At 40.1% G+C, this 15,357-nt stretch overlaps 1 protein-coding gene across 2 annotated transcripts in view; it reads right to left on the bottom strand.

The window, feature by feature from the left end:
- Positions 1 to 4,852: 4,852 nt before the first annotated feature.
- The window catches only part of fhdc1 (FH2 domain containing 1), a 35,041-nt gene continuing 24,536 nt past the window's right edge, over positions 4,853 to 15,357 (bottom strand). Inside the window, exons 7-12 of one of the 2 annotated variants that reach the window (XM_079687705.1) lie at positions 14,303 to 14,373; positions 13,948 to 14,055; positions 13,400 to 13,470; positions 11,809 to 11,926; positions 11,344 to 11,508; positions 4,853 to 10,879 (exon numbers count right to left, since the gene is read on the bottom strand). In XM_079687705.1, the coding sequence (XP_079543831.1) occupies positions 8,732 to 10,879; positions 11,344 to 11,508; positions 11,809 to 11,926; positions 13,400 to 13,470; positions 13,948 to 14,055; positions 14,303 to 14,373 (2,681 nt within the window). In that variant the 3' untranslated portion in view covers positions 4,853 to 8,731. The remainder of the gene's footprint in view (positions 10,880 to 11,343; positions 11,509 to 11,808; positions 11,927 to 13,399; positions 13,471 to 13,947; positions 14,056 to 14,302; positions 14,374 to 15,357) is intronic. The other variant, XM_079687706.1, reaches the window with a different exon arrangement.

Here is a 15,357-nt window from a genome sequence, read left to right as displayed (position 1 = left end):
ACCTCCCTTATTGAAGGGATCCGCCGACAGTAAAAGGGAAAAAAGGGAAAGGCTCCAGCAGCCGTATGCAGTTAGAGCTAATCCAGTCCGAAACACTTCATCAATATAACATCCACGTATAAAAATAGCCTCCGAATCCATGCATCATTTCTGTTTCCCCTTCACTGGCTGCATGTCATGTGCGATGTAGCCCACGTAGGAAAATAATACATAAAACGGGTTATGTTTACAAGACATTCAGCCTACTTTTAAAGTGATATTTATTATTGATTTTTAAATGATTTGAAGTTAAACCGTTGTCCCTGGTATGTGTAGGCTATAGGTTGTTTAAACTGTGTTGTAAGATCAAGGGCTAGATGCGACCACTAAACAAAATGTTATGATGCAGACTAGGGGTAGGCTATAAGCAGTCAGATATTTCATATGAAATATTTGTTAATCTTAATTTATTTCATTTCATTTTTATTTCATATTTATTATTATATGCCATTCTTGTAAATAATATCCCACTTTTACATTACATGTCACTTGTTAGACGCTTTTATCCAAAGTGACTTACATACTCAATACAATTTGGGGTGCTGTGTCTTGCCCAGGGACACAACGACATGCTGACTGCAGTGGGGTTTGAACCTGTGCTCCCCTGATCTCAACACCAACCCACTAAGCCACTGCGCCACAGCCAAAAGCTTCCCCTTTTACATTGTGTTAGCTGTAATTCAGTCTTCCAATCGTTTTTTTTTCTTCTAGTTTACATATTTTTTCTCTTTTAGTTCAATTTTATCTTCTATTTTGAGATGCTTATATCGTATAATTGTTTATTTGTTACTCTTTTTTCATTATGTTCAATACATGTTTTACATGCTGCTGCATTGAAAAAATGTCATCTTATCTTATCTGATATAGATGTAGGCCTACTTCCCAAACGCTCAAACCTTCTAAGTAAACACATCTTCCTAATTACACACACCTCCGAGAAGTAAACAACAAAAAGGAAAGGAAATGATGATCAACCTCAGCACCTTATATAAACAAGAACAAACAAATAAATTCCCAAAAATTGTTTTAAATGACATAATTGGTAAAGACGTTGGCTCTACTCCTGATGGGACGTCCTGGTAAAGTAACTTTGTGTTTCCAGTCATGCCCCTCCCTTCTTATGAGGGAGGATGTTGCCATGACAACCCTACATTATGCAGGAGGCCTTGAAAGACTCTTTTCAGATAAAAAAAAAAGAAAAAGAGAAGAAAGACAGAAACAAGTTATTTGCATTCCTTTTCCATTAAAGATGTTGTGTGATAGAAAAAAGGCGGTATGTGGTGTATTGTCTGTATCTGTGGGGGGGGGGGGGGGGCCTCACAACTATTTTAGAAAACGAATGCGCTGTGTGTCACCGTCAAAGGGCGACTGCTTAGCATTCAGTGCACAAAACGCTGGCTTAGTGCAAAGATTCCTGTTTGTTTCAGCATCCCAACTCCGTTATTTAAATTATTTTACAGTAACTGCTTTAAAACTCAAATTCCTGGTCTATTAAAAATTAAGATACATACCAGTACTTTATGGTGAAATGATCATGCTTTTTCTTTAACTTTAAATGGGGTTTAATCAATAACATATGTTCTGCCTTGAGTAATGTAGACAGTCAATAAATCCTGCTCGAGACGTTTCACAAATGCCTTTTGATACTATATAAACCAAGCAACAACCTGTTCCCCAGTTTAAGGATAAAAACATAATATTCAGAGCAGAGTTTGACCATAATTCCCTCCGCTGTTTGGTCCCAGCTGCCGGCACCTGCTGCTGTTATTAGTCCAGTAGAGCATGGCGGGATTACAGCGAGGGACTGTCAATGGCTGCTGAATAATTGACCGGCTTCTTTTGTCTCATTCATGCTGTTTTGACATTTAACATGTGTTGGTTCCAAATTGCAATGAAAGTTTGATGTGGAAACGGTAATTATGGGGCAGCAGTTATTAGGAAGGATGCTTGCTGTACAATATCATCTCAGTGAAGAGACTGTACAGTAACAGAGAAACAGAAAAATATCACAATCCTCAAGGTCTATACTGTATGGTCTTTAATCTAAAATTGCAATTTCTAAGAATAGTTGGTAAGCCTTTTGTTATCCATTTTTTGTTGTGTTTTTTTTGCTGATCTTTGTCGTTTGCTTTTCTCCTTAAGTAGAGGGTCTGATGTTTAATGCTCTGGTTTCCTGGCCTCTCACATCTATTTTTAAAACTATTATTATTACAACTATTATAATTGGGGTTATCTGCAGTATTATGCGTGTGCAAAACAAGTGTTTAAAAGGCTTTAAAATATATAAACTGGGTCAGATACCCCTTGGGATGCAGTTAGTAATACTTTAGTATTTTATTTGACCTTAAATAGCAGCAATGATAAAACATGGCTAAATGATAGTTGGACTGTTAATGGCTTTTTCTCATCAAGAAGTAGTAAAGACAAACATGCCTTTAACATCTTCCCAAAGTACCTTGACACTTTTTAATATAAAACCCAAAGATATGACATAGAAAAATGCAGGATATCACAGTAAGAACCAGACATTTTTTGATAATCTGATCTAGAAAGAATTAAGTTGCACTACTAAATATTACTAATATGTAAAGAAAAAGACAAACTCTTCAGCATTGTAATCTATACGTAGGAAGCAGTGTGGAAACAGGAAAAGGAAGCACTTTATCACATGAACAGAGTCTGTATAATATGATGTGTCTCACCCCATGTTTACTCCAGTTTCTCCTCCTGTTCTCTCTCGGCTGTGGGGTCAGCACGGGGGCTCTCACGTGTTCATGTAAATCTGAAGACAGAATAAAGACATGTCAGCCTCAAGCAAAGCTTCTCTCTGCCACACACTAACAGATAATGTGAATGTGTTTTGGCATTGAATTCTCGGAAAAGATATCTTGAGCATTTCAAAGTGCATATTCTTATTTGATGGTTATTTGCTACACAGTCAGTGTGGACACCTGTATTTAGATGTACTGCTAATCTAACTGATTTTCTGTTTCTGATAATCCCTGAATCTGTAGTAGAATAAGGCTGGAATCACTGCATGTTGGCGTACATTCATGTGAATATACTGTATCTGGTAAAGGTCAGAGTGAATTGGTGTGACACCGTGTCCTTTAAAGTGACAGGGAGTGAGGTAATCTAACGGACACCGCAGTGAGACTGTCCCCTGGTGTTACAAAGCAAACCATATCTGAAGGATGAACTCTCGTGAATTTAAGATTGCATGATTAAAACATTTAAATAAAAGGTCAGCCTTATTTTGGGGTTGGATTCTTTTCTTTTTACAATTTCACTGCTTTGTCAATGCTTAAAGTCAGAGAAAGTTAGCTCAAAATATACATACATTAGGAGTTGGAGGATTTTTAATTGAGCAGAACAATTACGTCTTATTGCAAGAATATGCACAACAAAATGAAACTCACTCTTTCTAGGAATGCTGCTGCTGAGGCCTCCTTCCTGTCCAGGAGGTTGTCTGATCCCTCTTGTCTGCTTCACGACATGCTTGACATTCAGGAGAACATCCTTCAAACTGCTCTTTAATCCTTCAAAAACATAAGATGTATATGTTGTGGATATAATAAAAGAAAGCCCTGCTCTGCCTCCTGTAGCAGTGTCAGAGTGAAAGTAGAGATCCTCAGGTGTTATGTTGAGCTGCAGGATCAGGAGGATTGAGAGGAGCGTAATCCGTCACACATGACTACAGCAACTTTGATCTACAGATAAACGTGCCAACTCGCACGTAATCTCATCTCATGCTCTACAATTCATAGTACTTTGTCTTGAGCAGTGACTCAAGCAAATAGGCCTGTATACTGTATACAGAGATACGTTGGACATAATCATCCTACACTATGTGCTTTTTGTCCAGTATGGCAATCATGTATGTCCAACCGATCCAAATAGGTTACAATTATGTTTCAATAAGAAGGCTGAACAATTCTGACATGATTATGGTTTGTAACATCTGATCATAAAGCAATTGTTCATGGTATGTGACCTACTTTTTGCAAGCAAGTGCTGTCTAGTCCGCTCTTGAAACTTGCATTGAGCTTCTGAAAACTGAACCTTTTTAAATCTGGAATAAATAGATTGCCCTTAAATGTCTTTAAAAATGGGCACAGCAGAACAGCAGAAGACCAATGATCTATATATCCTACAGAAAATCAAAGAAACGGGCTACAGTGACCTTTACTTCAAAGGGTACTATGCTGCATTTCCATTCAGAGGTTTATCTTGTCTTTTGGACGTAGACATTTCATTCTCCTATCCAATAATAGTACTTATAGCTGCTGTTGTTGTTGATTTGACATGTTTTGCAGTCACGCCACTCTCAAATGATGGTGCCAACATCTGTTCTAAACAAAACCTGTCAAACAGCTAAATTATACATTTTTGGAAAGTATGCTGTTGCTGCATTGTAAAACCATGACTGTCTGAGTCACTCACAGCTCTGCTGACACACGAGACTCTGCCGCCCTCTGGTGGTTCAGAGGCTGAGGTTCAAGGATTATGACCAAATGCTTTTGTACTTATTTTGCAGCCCAGGAGTCTTTCACTATGGATAACTGTGCATTTGGTTTGGGTCACCTTGTTGTTTTTGTTCTTCAAGTTCTTTCATTTCAACAAATGTTCGATTGTGTAGGATCTGCATGTTCTGAAAATCACAGGAATTGTGAATAATCCAGATGATAAACTGTATACACTGAAGCAAAACAATTCTTGTCAAATGAATCACATCATTTATGAATAATTTTTTTTCAAATTGATTATATTTTAAACTATACATACTAATTGTTTGTAGGTAATATAGCTTGACATTATCATCATCATATTCCCCATTGTGTTCTCAAGAGAGCAGAAAACAACCAAATTTAAAAAGACAGAGGTCAGAATCTTAAACATTGTATTTTGTGTCCCTCAACTTGTCTTCTCTTGTCCTGGTATCACTTAATCACACAGTGAAAAAAAAGAGACTAATAATAATATAATACAAAACATTGTTTCTCAAAGAATCACCAAGACCTCGTTTTCAGTTTACACAGCAACATGTGATTTGTATTTATTTCTTGGATATCAGAAATCAGAAATCAGAACTGCAGTCTAGTCACAATGTGCAGCCCGGTGGTGTAGTGATCAGTCCGTTCCTTAATCCATGTGAGGCTTCAGATTGTAATAGACCAGCCGAGTATTCGCCACATCAATGACTTTCTTCACACAGAAAGAAAAAAAACCACTTGTCATTAATGTCCAGTATGCAAAAAACGTACTTGGAGGTAAACGATGCCAAAACAGATCCACATATATTGAAATGTAGGGAATATAAACCTACATTACTCGAAAATCAGACATTCTGAACTAAAGCAAAAGAGTAACTTTAAAAACACAAGGTCACATCCAGTACTGTGCGCTGCTTTGGGGCGAGTGACTTGAAACAAAACCACGTAACGAGACACACGTTTGCAGACAGCAATGACCTATCTGGTTTACAGGCTCTTGAGTCTGAAATTGTCATGGACGTTGGGACTGTAACTATAGTAACCATCCTGTAACAGGGAAGTTGTGGCGAAGAGGAAGAGTGAGTATTCAAATTCCTCAGCCGCTGATCTGAGCCAGTGGGACGAAATGTAAAGGGCAGCCATTGTAAAGCTGGGGCTGTTAAAGGTGGCAGCAGGGGGCATTGTGGGAACACAAAGAATGAGACTGAGGACTGACGGAGAGCACGAGAGAATTTGGGAGAAAAAGCATCTTTATTGCTGTTGAAAAATAACATTTTGTGTATAAAAAAAAGAGAATTCTAAATGCTCAATATGTAAACAAATGTTGCTTCATAATCAAACCTGAGACAAATTAAATGTTATTTAAATTAAACACATTTGTACTTGGTTTGAATTCTCTGTTTGCATGGTTTATAACTTTTAAAATAGAGATTATTTTTCAACAATTTTGGACCTTGTTTACAAATGGATTTACATTAAAATATCTAAAGTCCAATCTTAACTCGTGGACCATAAATTAGCTTCTTATTCAGAGCTCTGGAGCACGGTAAACTGCTGTTTCCAAGGTGATTTTAACGATTTAATTAAAGGCGTTTTACTTCAGGCTGAAAGACAGTGAGAAGCTCTTAGCTGAAGCATTCCCAGACGAATACACGCTACTTATCTTTATAGCTTTCATATCTTTATAGCTGAATCATTTGATACATTGATTTATGAATCAGATAAAAATGACAACAATCATGGGACTTATTTTTCTTCAAATTCTTTACATGATGTTGAAGTAAATGTATGTTGTGTTCTTTTGTTTGAGTGTTGATAAAAAAAAGCCTTTTTGAAGATCCTACCCTGGGCTTTAGGGTGCACTCTCTTATGGACGTTATCACTGTTTTCTGGCTTTTTAATAACTAAAAAGGATTTGTCAGGTTGATTGATAATGAAGGCAGTCATTAGTTGAAACCCTCCATTACTTTACAAAGGGTTTAGATGGAGTCTCCATGCAGGCCACACACACAGCGGCACGTCACACTGGCTCTTTTGTGTCATCGGATCATCGGCTTCATTTGCATCACAAGGAACAGGAAGACACCGAGCGCATGCCAACACACTGCAGGTCAGCATCTGATAGGAGATCTGAACGCTTCAAAACAGCTGTGCAATCACATACTTAATGCTATACCCTTCGTCTTTTTTTACTACTATGTAAACATATTGATAGTCAGAAAAATACTATGTCTTTACATTATGTACAAAGTGTATTACTACAGCTCGGTGTGATGAAATGTAGAAAAAGGAAAACTTTTACAATCAAAGAGTTTCTACCGGTGATGTTGGGCTACATTTAGCTTTAAGGCAATGCAGTGTTGTGAGGCAATGGCACAATGCAGATTGAAAGGCAAGTGGTGTGAAATGGTCAAAAGGGAAACTTTTAGCCCAGGTCTGTGCCTATTGTACTCTTAACACTCAAGTCACAAAGCATGAAATCAAAATGTAATTTTTGAAAAGCTAAAAAGGTTGTTTAAAATAAAAAATATACGTTTTAAAAAATGAAAATATTCCATATGTTATATGATTAAAAAAAAAAAAATGTACCCCTAAGGTGCCATCCAGGTATCCGGCAAGGAAACATGTGACAAGGTTTTTCGTATGAAAATAAAAGCTAATTTAATGAAACATCAATATGGACAAATATAAATTCTATAAAACTTCATTTGGATCACATCGAACAAATTGAGAAGGAACACGCTATTTCCATCCACTTTGGATTAAGAACAATTTGCACAACTTTAGAAAGTCAACACTGCAAGAAACAAAAAGGGTAGCTTAAAAAATATATACATTAAGGCTCAATTTGTTCAACATGAAACAAAATCTATAACTTTTAAAGGTTAAGAGTGTCCACATTGATTAACATTGAATTATTTCCATACAAAATAAAATGTTATTATTATTCTTGTGACAAATGGAATGTCAAATGTAATATTTGCTAAATGCAAAGTTTATGGTCACAACTGGGGAAATCGCCGCAAACATTTTTAACCTACAAAAGGACTGAATATTTCCCTCCACATAATTTGAATTGTTTTAAAAGATTATGATAAATACCTTTAAAGCAGGTATGTTTTTTTACAAGATTCAATAATGGCGGCTCTGTGACTTGAGTGTAAAAGTGATATATGAGAGGCACACACAGAGGCTGGGTTAAATGATGACCAGTTGTTGTTGGAAGGCCTAGAGAACATGAGATGACTACATTCACAGTAGAAACATTAGTGTCAAATAATCCCATGACGATGATTACTTCAGTGTTGTTTCAGGCGTGTTCAATGCTTTCCTTCAAAGCATTATCGTTGCCGGTGTATTAGCCTACAGCATACAGGAAACATCTCCTACGTGCACGTCTGCTCCATGATAATATGGAGGAGTTCTAACACATTTACAATCTACGGACCGATACATACATGAGATACAACAAGTACCACAGTTGATATACACTGATTTATAATCTGTGACGTTATATATTGAACATTAATATACCGAGGATTTGTGAAAAGTGACATTGCAGTTTATACCGATTAATCAGATCTACGTCTTCATCATGCAGAGCCGAGTAATTATATCTACTTCTTTCTGCTGGTGCAAGGCCACTGCGATCGTTCTGAGGTATCAAGCAAAGAAACCAAAAAGCAAATGGAGCGATACTCTACAGGAGGACGCAACCAAACTAAAGGACACCAAAACAGCAGCAAGTTAAGGTACAACAAATCTTGTAACCCTGAATGAAACGGAGACTGAAATTCAGTCTCAAATTGTCAGAGCTAAATAGCAGCATCATATATTCAGTAGAGTTCAACATCATCAAAGACACCAGCATACAGTCACTGAGACAGCTAAGCAGGCCAACGGGCTCCTGTGTAAACACACCAATTTGCCATTTGTCAGTTTAGGTAATCCCGTTCAGAAAGGGAAGTTGCAGAAATAAAAAGCAACCCAACAGGAACACGTGGAGCAGTTCATTGCATCTTGCTCTTTGCAATTCATAAACCTGATACAGATTAAGCTACGGGAGGAACCTTAAGGTGAGATAGCTTAAAATGTTTTTCTGATTCCTGTCTTTTGCATGATATGAGAGGAGAAGTCTGCAAAAGATCCTTTAAAATTAAACTCAGGGAGAGAGCCTTTCTATCTGCAGTCAGTTTGTTTTACTTCCAGCTTGGTTTAGCACCTCTGCTGGGCGTCAGTGAGTCTCTATACTGGAGGGACTTCTCTGAAATGATACTAGTCTTACGGGTGTCTTCACGTGTAGTAGGAGGAGGGGGGGTCTCACTGCGGTAGGCGCTGCGACTGCTAGCTTTCACACTCTGCACCCGTCGCAGGCTGGTCCCGGGTGTCCGCTCCTCGCTGCTGTGCACTGTGGAAGACATCCTGTTCTGCTTCACTGGGGTCTGCCTTCCCCTGAGGGAGGGGCTGCGGGACGGGGTGGAGGGGACGGAGGGGGGCAGCAGCTCAATCTTGGTCCTGGACTGGGAGGCTACGGTGTTGCGGGCAAAGTTTGGGACATCGGAGGTGTTTTTAGCGATGAGCGTGTTACAACAGCTGTTCTCAGGGGACGCTCCACCTTTAGCCTGAGCCTGGGCCAGGGCTCTCATGGTGGAGCGGCACATCTTCTCCTCAGGAGGGGGCTTGGGGATGTTCCTCACGGTTTTGGCACTGGGCTTGTGGATGGAGACCTTTCTCGGAGTCAAATCTCGTGCCCACCTCAAAGCGCCGCCTGTGAGGCTGCTTCCTCTCTGAGTTTTTGATTCCTCTGGAGGCAGGCTGGAGTGGCGGGGAGGTCTCGTGGTCTTCTCGCTCCGCCCCCTCGCCGGGGTGCTCTGGTCACGGAGAGGCCGGATTGACTTTCCGCTGTCGTGCGCCGCAGGTTTTTCTGTTCTCTTGCTGCTTCCTGTCCTGGTGGGCTTGCTGATGGGCACGACCTTCCTCATGCCCTGGCTCTCGCTGCTGTTCAGCGTCCGCACGCTGCTCTTGCTCCTGGTCGCTTTGATAGCTTTGCTCTTAGTTTGAACTGGCTTTCTGCTGCCTCCCTGCGTCTCTTTCTCCTCACCTTGCTTTCCCTCTGCGGTGTCACAGCTCTCTGTGTCCCACTCTTCTGTGGTAGCAGATACGTTCATGGGCGCTGTGTCCCCAGATCTTGACAGCTCATTGGTTGACTGGTCTTTGGGAGACATGGATTTCAAATTCGAGGACAAAGAGCTGTTATCTCGCTGGTTCTCCTGGTCAGATCTCCTGCAGTCAGGCGGCCCCTCTTTCGTTAGAGACGAGCTATCAACCTCTGAGTAATCAGAGGTGACGGAGAAGTCTGTTTCTGTGGAATCTACTATGTAAAGCAAAGGTTTCTTATTGGATACAGAGCTATCCAGGGGGAGGGGCGTGTCACAGGTTGTTGATGACACTGTGCTGTTGTCCTCCTCTTCTTTCTCTCCCTCAAGGGAGACCCCAGCTTGTGTTGAAGGATCTATTTTTCCTCCCCAGGCTGCCTTGGGAAATGCTCCTCTTTCTAAAACTCTATCATGTAGGTGTAGGTTCAGATTTGGGAGCAAAGTCTGTCTTTCCTTCTCCAAATCAGTCACCACGACATCCCCCTGGTTTACAAAGTGTGTATGATTACTGTTGTTGTTAGGACTAGGCAGGTCAAAAGCTTGAGGAACTCGAACTAAAGTGTGTTTCTCCAGACTGACATTCATGTGGCCGGTGATATTTGGGTTGGGAAGGTGGGCAGGCGTCTGAAAGACACAAAAGGGACGAGGCAGAGCGCTGCCCTCTGATATGGATGAGTAGTTATTATTGTTGTAAGGTTCGTTATTGTTTATCCCAGAGGAGGAGTACCTAGCCAGGGGGCTGATGGGCTCAGTCTCGGCTCGGGGGGACGTCACCTGTCTGTCGCAGCCCAGCTCGCGGTTGTCGTCCTGGTCTAAGATCCAGGGGGCCGACTTCCGCTGCACGGCACGGCCCGACCGAGGCAGGCTGTTGAACTTTGAGTAGTCGGTTGGAGTCCCGGCGCCTCCGAACACCTCCAGGTATCCTCTGAGATCTTGGTCTGCTATGGAGGTCATGGTGTGGCGGTGGCGGCGGGCGCTGGCGGAGCGTGCCAGCGGGCTGCTGGGACTCTGAGACCTCTGCTGGAAGAAGTCCAGCAGCCCCTCCTTGGTGAGCATCTCCACGTCGTTCTCACTGCTGCTGCGACCAAACCCCCCACTCTGATCTGCATCCGACCAGGCGAAGCGCTTCTCCTCCAACTCCCGCAGGCGACGCTGTCTGGCTGCTTCCTTCAACTCACGGTCCGCATTGTCCTGAGAAAAAAGAGGAAGGCGGATAAATGACTGTACACTGTATCACTGCAGGAAGGAAAACAGAGATGGAAATATTGACAATAATATTAAAGGTTTCCTATTATACTATTTGTAGGCATATAGTATAGGTCCCAGATGTATAAAAACATGTCTGTGAAGTGTTTTGCTCAAAATACCAAACAGATCACCCATTCTAGCCAAACCTCATACACCTCTATTTCAGCCCTGTTAGAGAAGTGCCAATTCTGGGTCCGTAGCTTTAAAAATGTTTTATAATAATAATAATAATAATAATAATAATAATAATAAAATAAAATAAAAAGAGGGGGAAAATGGACCCAGTTAAAAGAAGAAAAAAAAGTGCATTTTTTTAAGTGACCTTTAAACTGGATGAGAAAAAACTAACATTTCATGCATCAAAGACCTAAAACGATTTACTATCATATCTTTTCTCATAAACTGACCTTGACAGCTTTCTTGAACTTGAGGCAGAAGTCTTGAAAGATGCGGAAGCCCTCGTCCAGCTTGAAGGTGTCCTTGTCTTCACAGAAGAAGTCGATGAGAGCGTTCCCCTCTTTCCGCAGATCCAGCCTGCGCCTCTTCAGGTCCTGCAGCGTCTGCGCTGAACTCTGAGACATCAGGCACATATATTTTTATTATTACTTTCATAAGGGTGTCCTTATCTAAAGCACTTGGGTCAGCAGGGCCAGAAGATGTACAGTGGCCTCGATCCAACTTTCTGTAAGTGTGTGTGTGTGTGTGTGTGTGTGTGTGTGTGTGTGTGTGTGTGTGTGTGTGTGTGTGTGTGTGTGTGTGTGTGTGTGTGTGTGTGTGTGTGTGTGTGTGTGTGTGTGTGTGTGTGTGTGTGTGTGTGTGTGTGTGTGTGTGTATATATATAATGTATTACATAACCACTGCCGGTGCTTCACCTGCAGAAAGGGCTCCAGCTGCTGCAGTAGCTCCGCGTCCCCTTGAACCTTCTCCTCTAGGGATTTAATCCGAACATATAAGGAGGAAAACTCCACCTCAATGTTTTCCACAGAGATTCTACATGGAAACATGAGAGCAGAAAAAAGCAGATCAGGAAAATGGGCTTGATAACATTTTGGTGATTACAAACATAAATCAAAATGCCATCATACTGAGTGACACCATATTTGGCAGCATTTTTCTGAATTCCCTGTCAGACCATCCTCTGCTAAAAGTGTAGATGGGAGCGATGCCTTCATATATCATAGGGAGGGCTCTTTGGTGCAGGAGAAGTACTCTCTCCAAAACAGAGATGACCTTGTGAAGCTCACTGAGCCTGACAGCCAGCAGCATCACACTGCACTTACTGTAAACCAGGTGTTATGTAATGAGGGTGGATACTGTATTCTAATCAGCAACATAACAACTGTTTAAACATCAGTTTTGATCAAATGGTTGTTCACTTTCTTTGATCACTTAAAAGAACACACAATGTATAACTAATTTATGTGATGAGAATTGCCAATGTGCAATATTAGCTTCAAAATATGTTGAATGTTGTCATACAGTAGGAAAAACAAGCTCTTCAGTGAATGTTTGAGTGATGCAGCTTTTGTATTACAGCACCTCAAGTCATTGTTATTTAATGCATTAATGATATCATATTTAACATAATTGTTGATATTTGAACGTTTTATATCTATTGCTAATAATCCGCCAATGGACATAATATTCTGTACTGTTTTGTGAATATGGATTTCACATCTGAAAGCATATGTGAATGTATGATTAGTTCTAGGTGCCATAATGCTACTTAGCCCAAGTTCATTATTTGTATTATTATTATTATTATTTGTTTACGTCACTTTTATTTGTTTGGAAAGCAATTCCGGTAATTGTCACATGGGTGTGGTTTCTCTATTTAAGTCACCTGTTTCATGTCGAGTGCGGATGACAGAGGGTCAGCTTATGCTGTAATTTTTTCTGTTGACCGTTTTGTCCATAGTTACTATTTTATCATTTTGTTTATTAAATATCCTGAAAACTATCTTGCTTCACTATGGACTTTCTCTTCGAAAACGTGTCACAGTTTATAGCCAAGTTTAGCCTCTCTGTGACTCAAACGTAACTGGGGATTGAGCCGCCACACGTACAGAACTTGGAGTGAATGTTTGAGTTTCTGATGCTATTATCGTATATAGAACTGTTACAGTAGCCCTAACTGCTTCAGCAAAGTTTGAATTTAATTACAGCATTATTCTAGCTAATCTGAGTTTTTGAACAGTTCTATAAAACCATCTGTTTTCAATGCTGAAGGTCTGCAAACCAACTAGGTTTGGTCAAACTGAATAACCTTTGGTGGGAAAAAATCCCCAATTTCCTTCATAATAATACAATAGGATTAATTGTAGCCTGCTTGATACCATCATTCCCAACTTCCTTGTGGAGACGTGTATTTACAGCATGTCATGTTTCCCTTTTTTGTACGAGAGGGGGATTCTGATGTGACAACATTTCCAACTTCGCCTCACACTGGGAGAAACGTTTTACCTGGCTGCACTCTGGACATCCTGGAGTTTCTCTGGGAATTTGAGCAGCTCCTCGTCCTTTTTCTTGGCTTCCTGTGTGGAGAAACACATCGCACGGGTTACATTTAACTTGTTGTAGAGGCATAATCTAAGGTTGAAGTATCCCCCTCTTTCCTGTCACCATCTGCTGTCCACCTGTCCTTCTGAAGTCCCTTTACTCAAGGACCCCTCCTGTGAATGATTCTATCAAATTAAATCCCTGCAGCAGACAGTTAACTGTCTCTTAAATACTCACAGTACGCAATACTTTTTACACATATTTGATGTTGTGTGTGCTTCCACTACATTTAACTAGGAAATATTGTTAATATTATTATTATTAATATTTATTGGATGAAATAAGTCTAGTTATCCTTGAGCTTTCAACATTACATTTTATCCTGACATTGTGTGTGAATTGTCGACATGCTAAGTTTCTGACTCTCCTACTTTACAATATCTGATTACGAAATAATACAGCTCTTAAAGTTATTGTGAGCATAATGTTGTAAAACTGAAGCCTTCACTTACCATGGCGACAAAGTGCAGCAGGTTCATCCCTGGTTTGTTGGCCTTGGTGTCGGCCAATGAAAGGAGAGATGACAGCTTGAAGCCAACAGCATTTCCTGCATAGCCGCCCTGAGAAACAAAAAGGATATGATAAAAGATCTTCTTCAAAAGCATAAAAAGACTCCTTAGAGAACACAAGAAAGAAACAACAGCTAGTTAAAGTAAATGACTTGGATTTGTGCACAAATGAATGGGCTTGTGCACGACACTATTATTTGTGTTTGCATTGATCTAAAGTTTAAATATTACCAACTTTACCATACGAGACACAAAGATTGGAGAGTGATGTTAATGTATAAAGTGAATTTATACTCACGGCGTTCATGATGTTTCCGGCCTGCAGCACCAGATGCAGAATGGCATGCAGCTCCTCACAGCTCATCAGCTCTATAGGATGGAATCAATAGAAACTCACTCAGGAGAATTCAGAGTTCAGAGTAACAGCGTCCATTACACCACTTCACTGTACCACCACCACACATAACAACTATCAGCAGTAAGAACGAACGCCTACTTCAAAAGCTTATTTTTATTTGTATTTTTGACCAGCAGTTTTGTACTAACAGTACGGGCAAATGTTTAATACTGTTTAAAGTTGTAATAAAATGCTGTCACAAAAGTTTGATTCATTTATCCCATGCAGTGTTTAAATGTAGCTCTGCAATGCAGTAATAAGGTCACAGTGCTGTTGAAGAGAGTTTAAGAAAAATCCAATAATCCACAGAGAGGCCGAACAGTGTGACTCAGCTAAATGACACAGGCTGAAGTGATGGCTGCGCAAAAAGAACTGTCAAGCAAGTATTTATTTTACAGGTTCTTGGTCAGTTTATTAACACCCATGGTATATGTTTCAGATATGGGGGCAGGTATATGCGTGCTGTGTATGAGTAAACGTGCCTGTTTTTTCCCTGTAATTTACTAACAGCACAGGGCATTTTAAGCTATGAAAGCGGCATTGATCTGGGCTGGCAATGCTTGGCGGACGGACTATTAGATAGATGCCTTTCAATTTGGTTCAGACATCCATTTCCCTCCAACCATTAATACTAACTACTTTTGTGAACCCCTAACTTTTTTTTTTTTTTTTTTTAAATCGGCAATACTTTGGCAAATACCTGCAAAAATAATCTGCTAAACATCAGCACGTTAGCATTTTAACCGAACATGTTAGCATGCTAAATTGGCACCACTTACCCTTAGCATAACCTCACACAGCTCCAAGCATGGCTGTAGACTCTTAGGTTATGTTTAATCAACATTTTACAGAAGGAATTATTTTTGACTAACTTATTTCCTAAATGTTATAATTCAATCATGTACCATCTTCATATATATATAAAAAAAGAACAACATTGCAAAACATTACAAAGA

This window comes from Notothenia rossii (genome assembly GCF_949606895.1).
Source record: "Notothenia rossii genome assembly, chromosome: 1".
Taxonomy (NCBI): Eukaryota; Metazoa; Chordata; class Actinopteri; order Perciformes; family Nototheniidae; genus Notothenia; species Notothenia rossii.
This window is presented reverse-complemented; position numbering and strand designations above follow the sequence as displayed.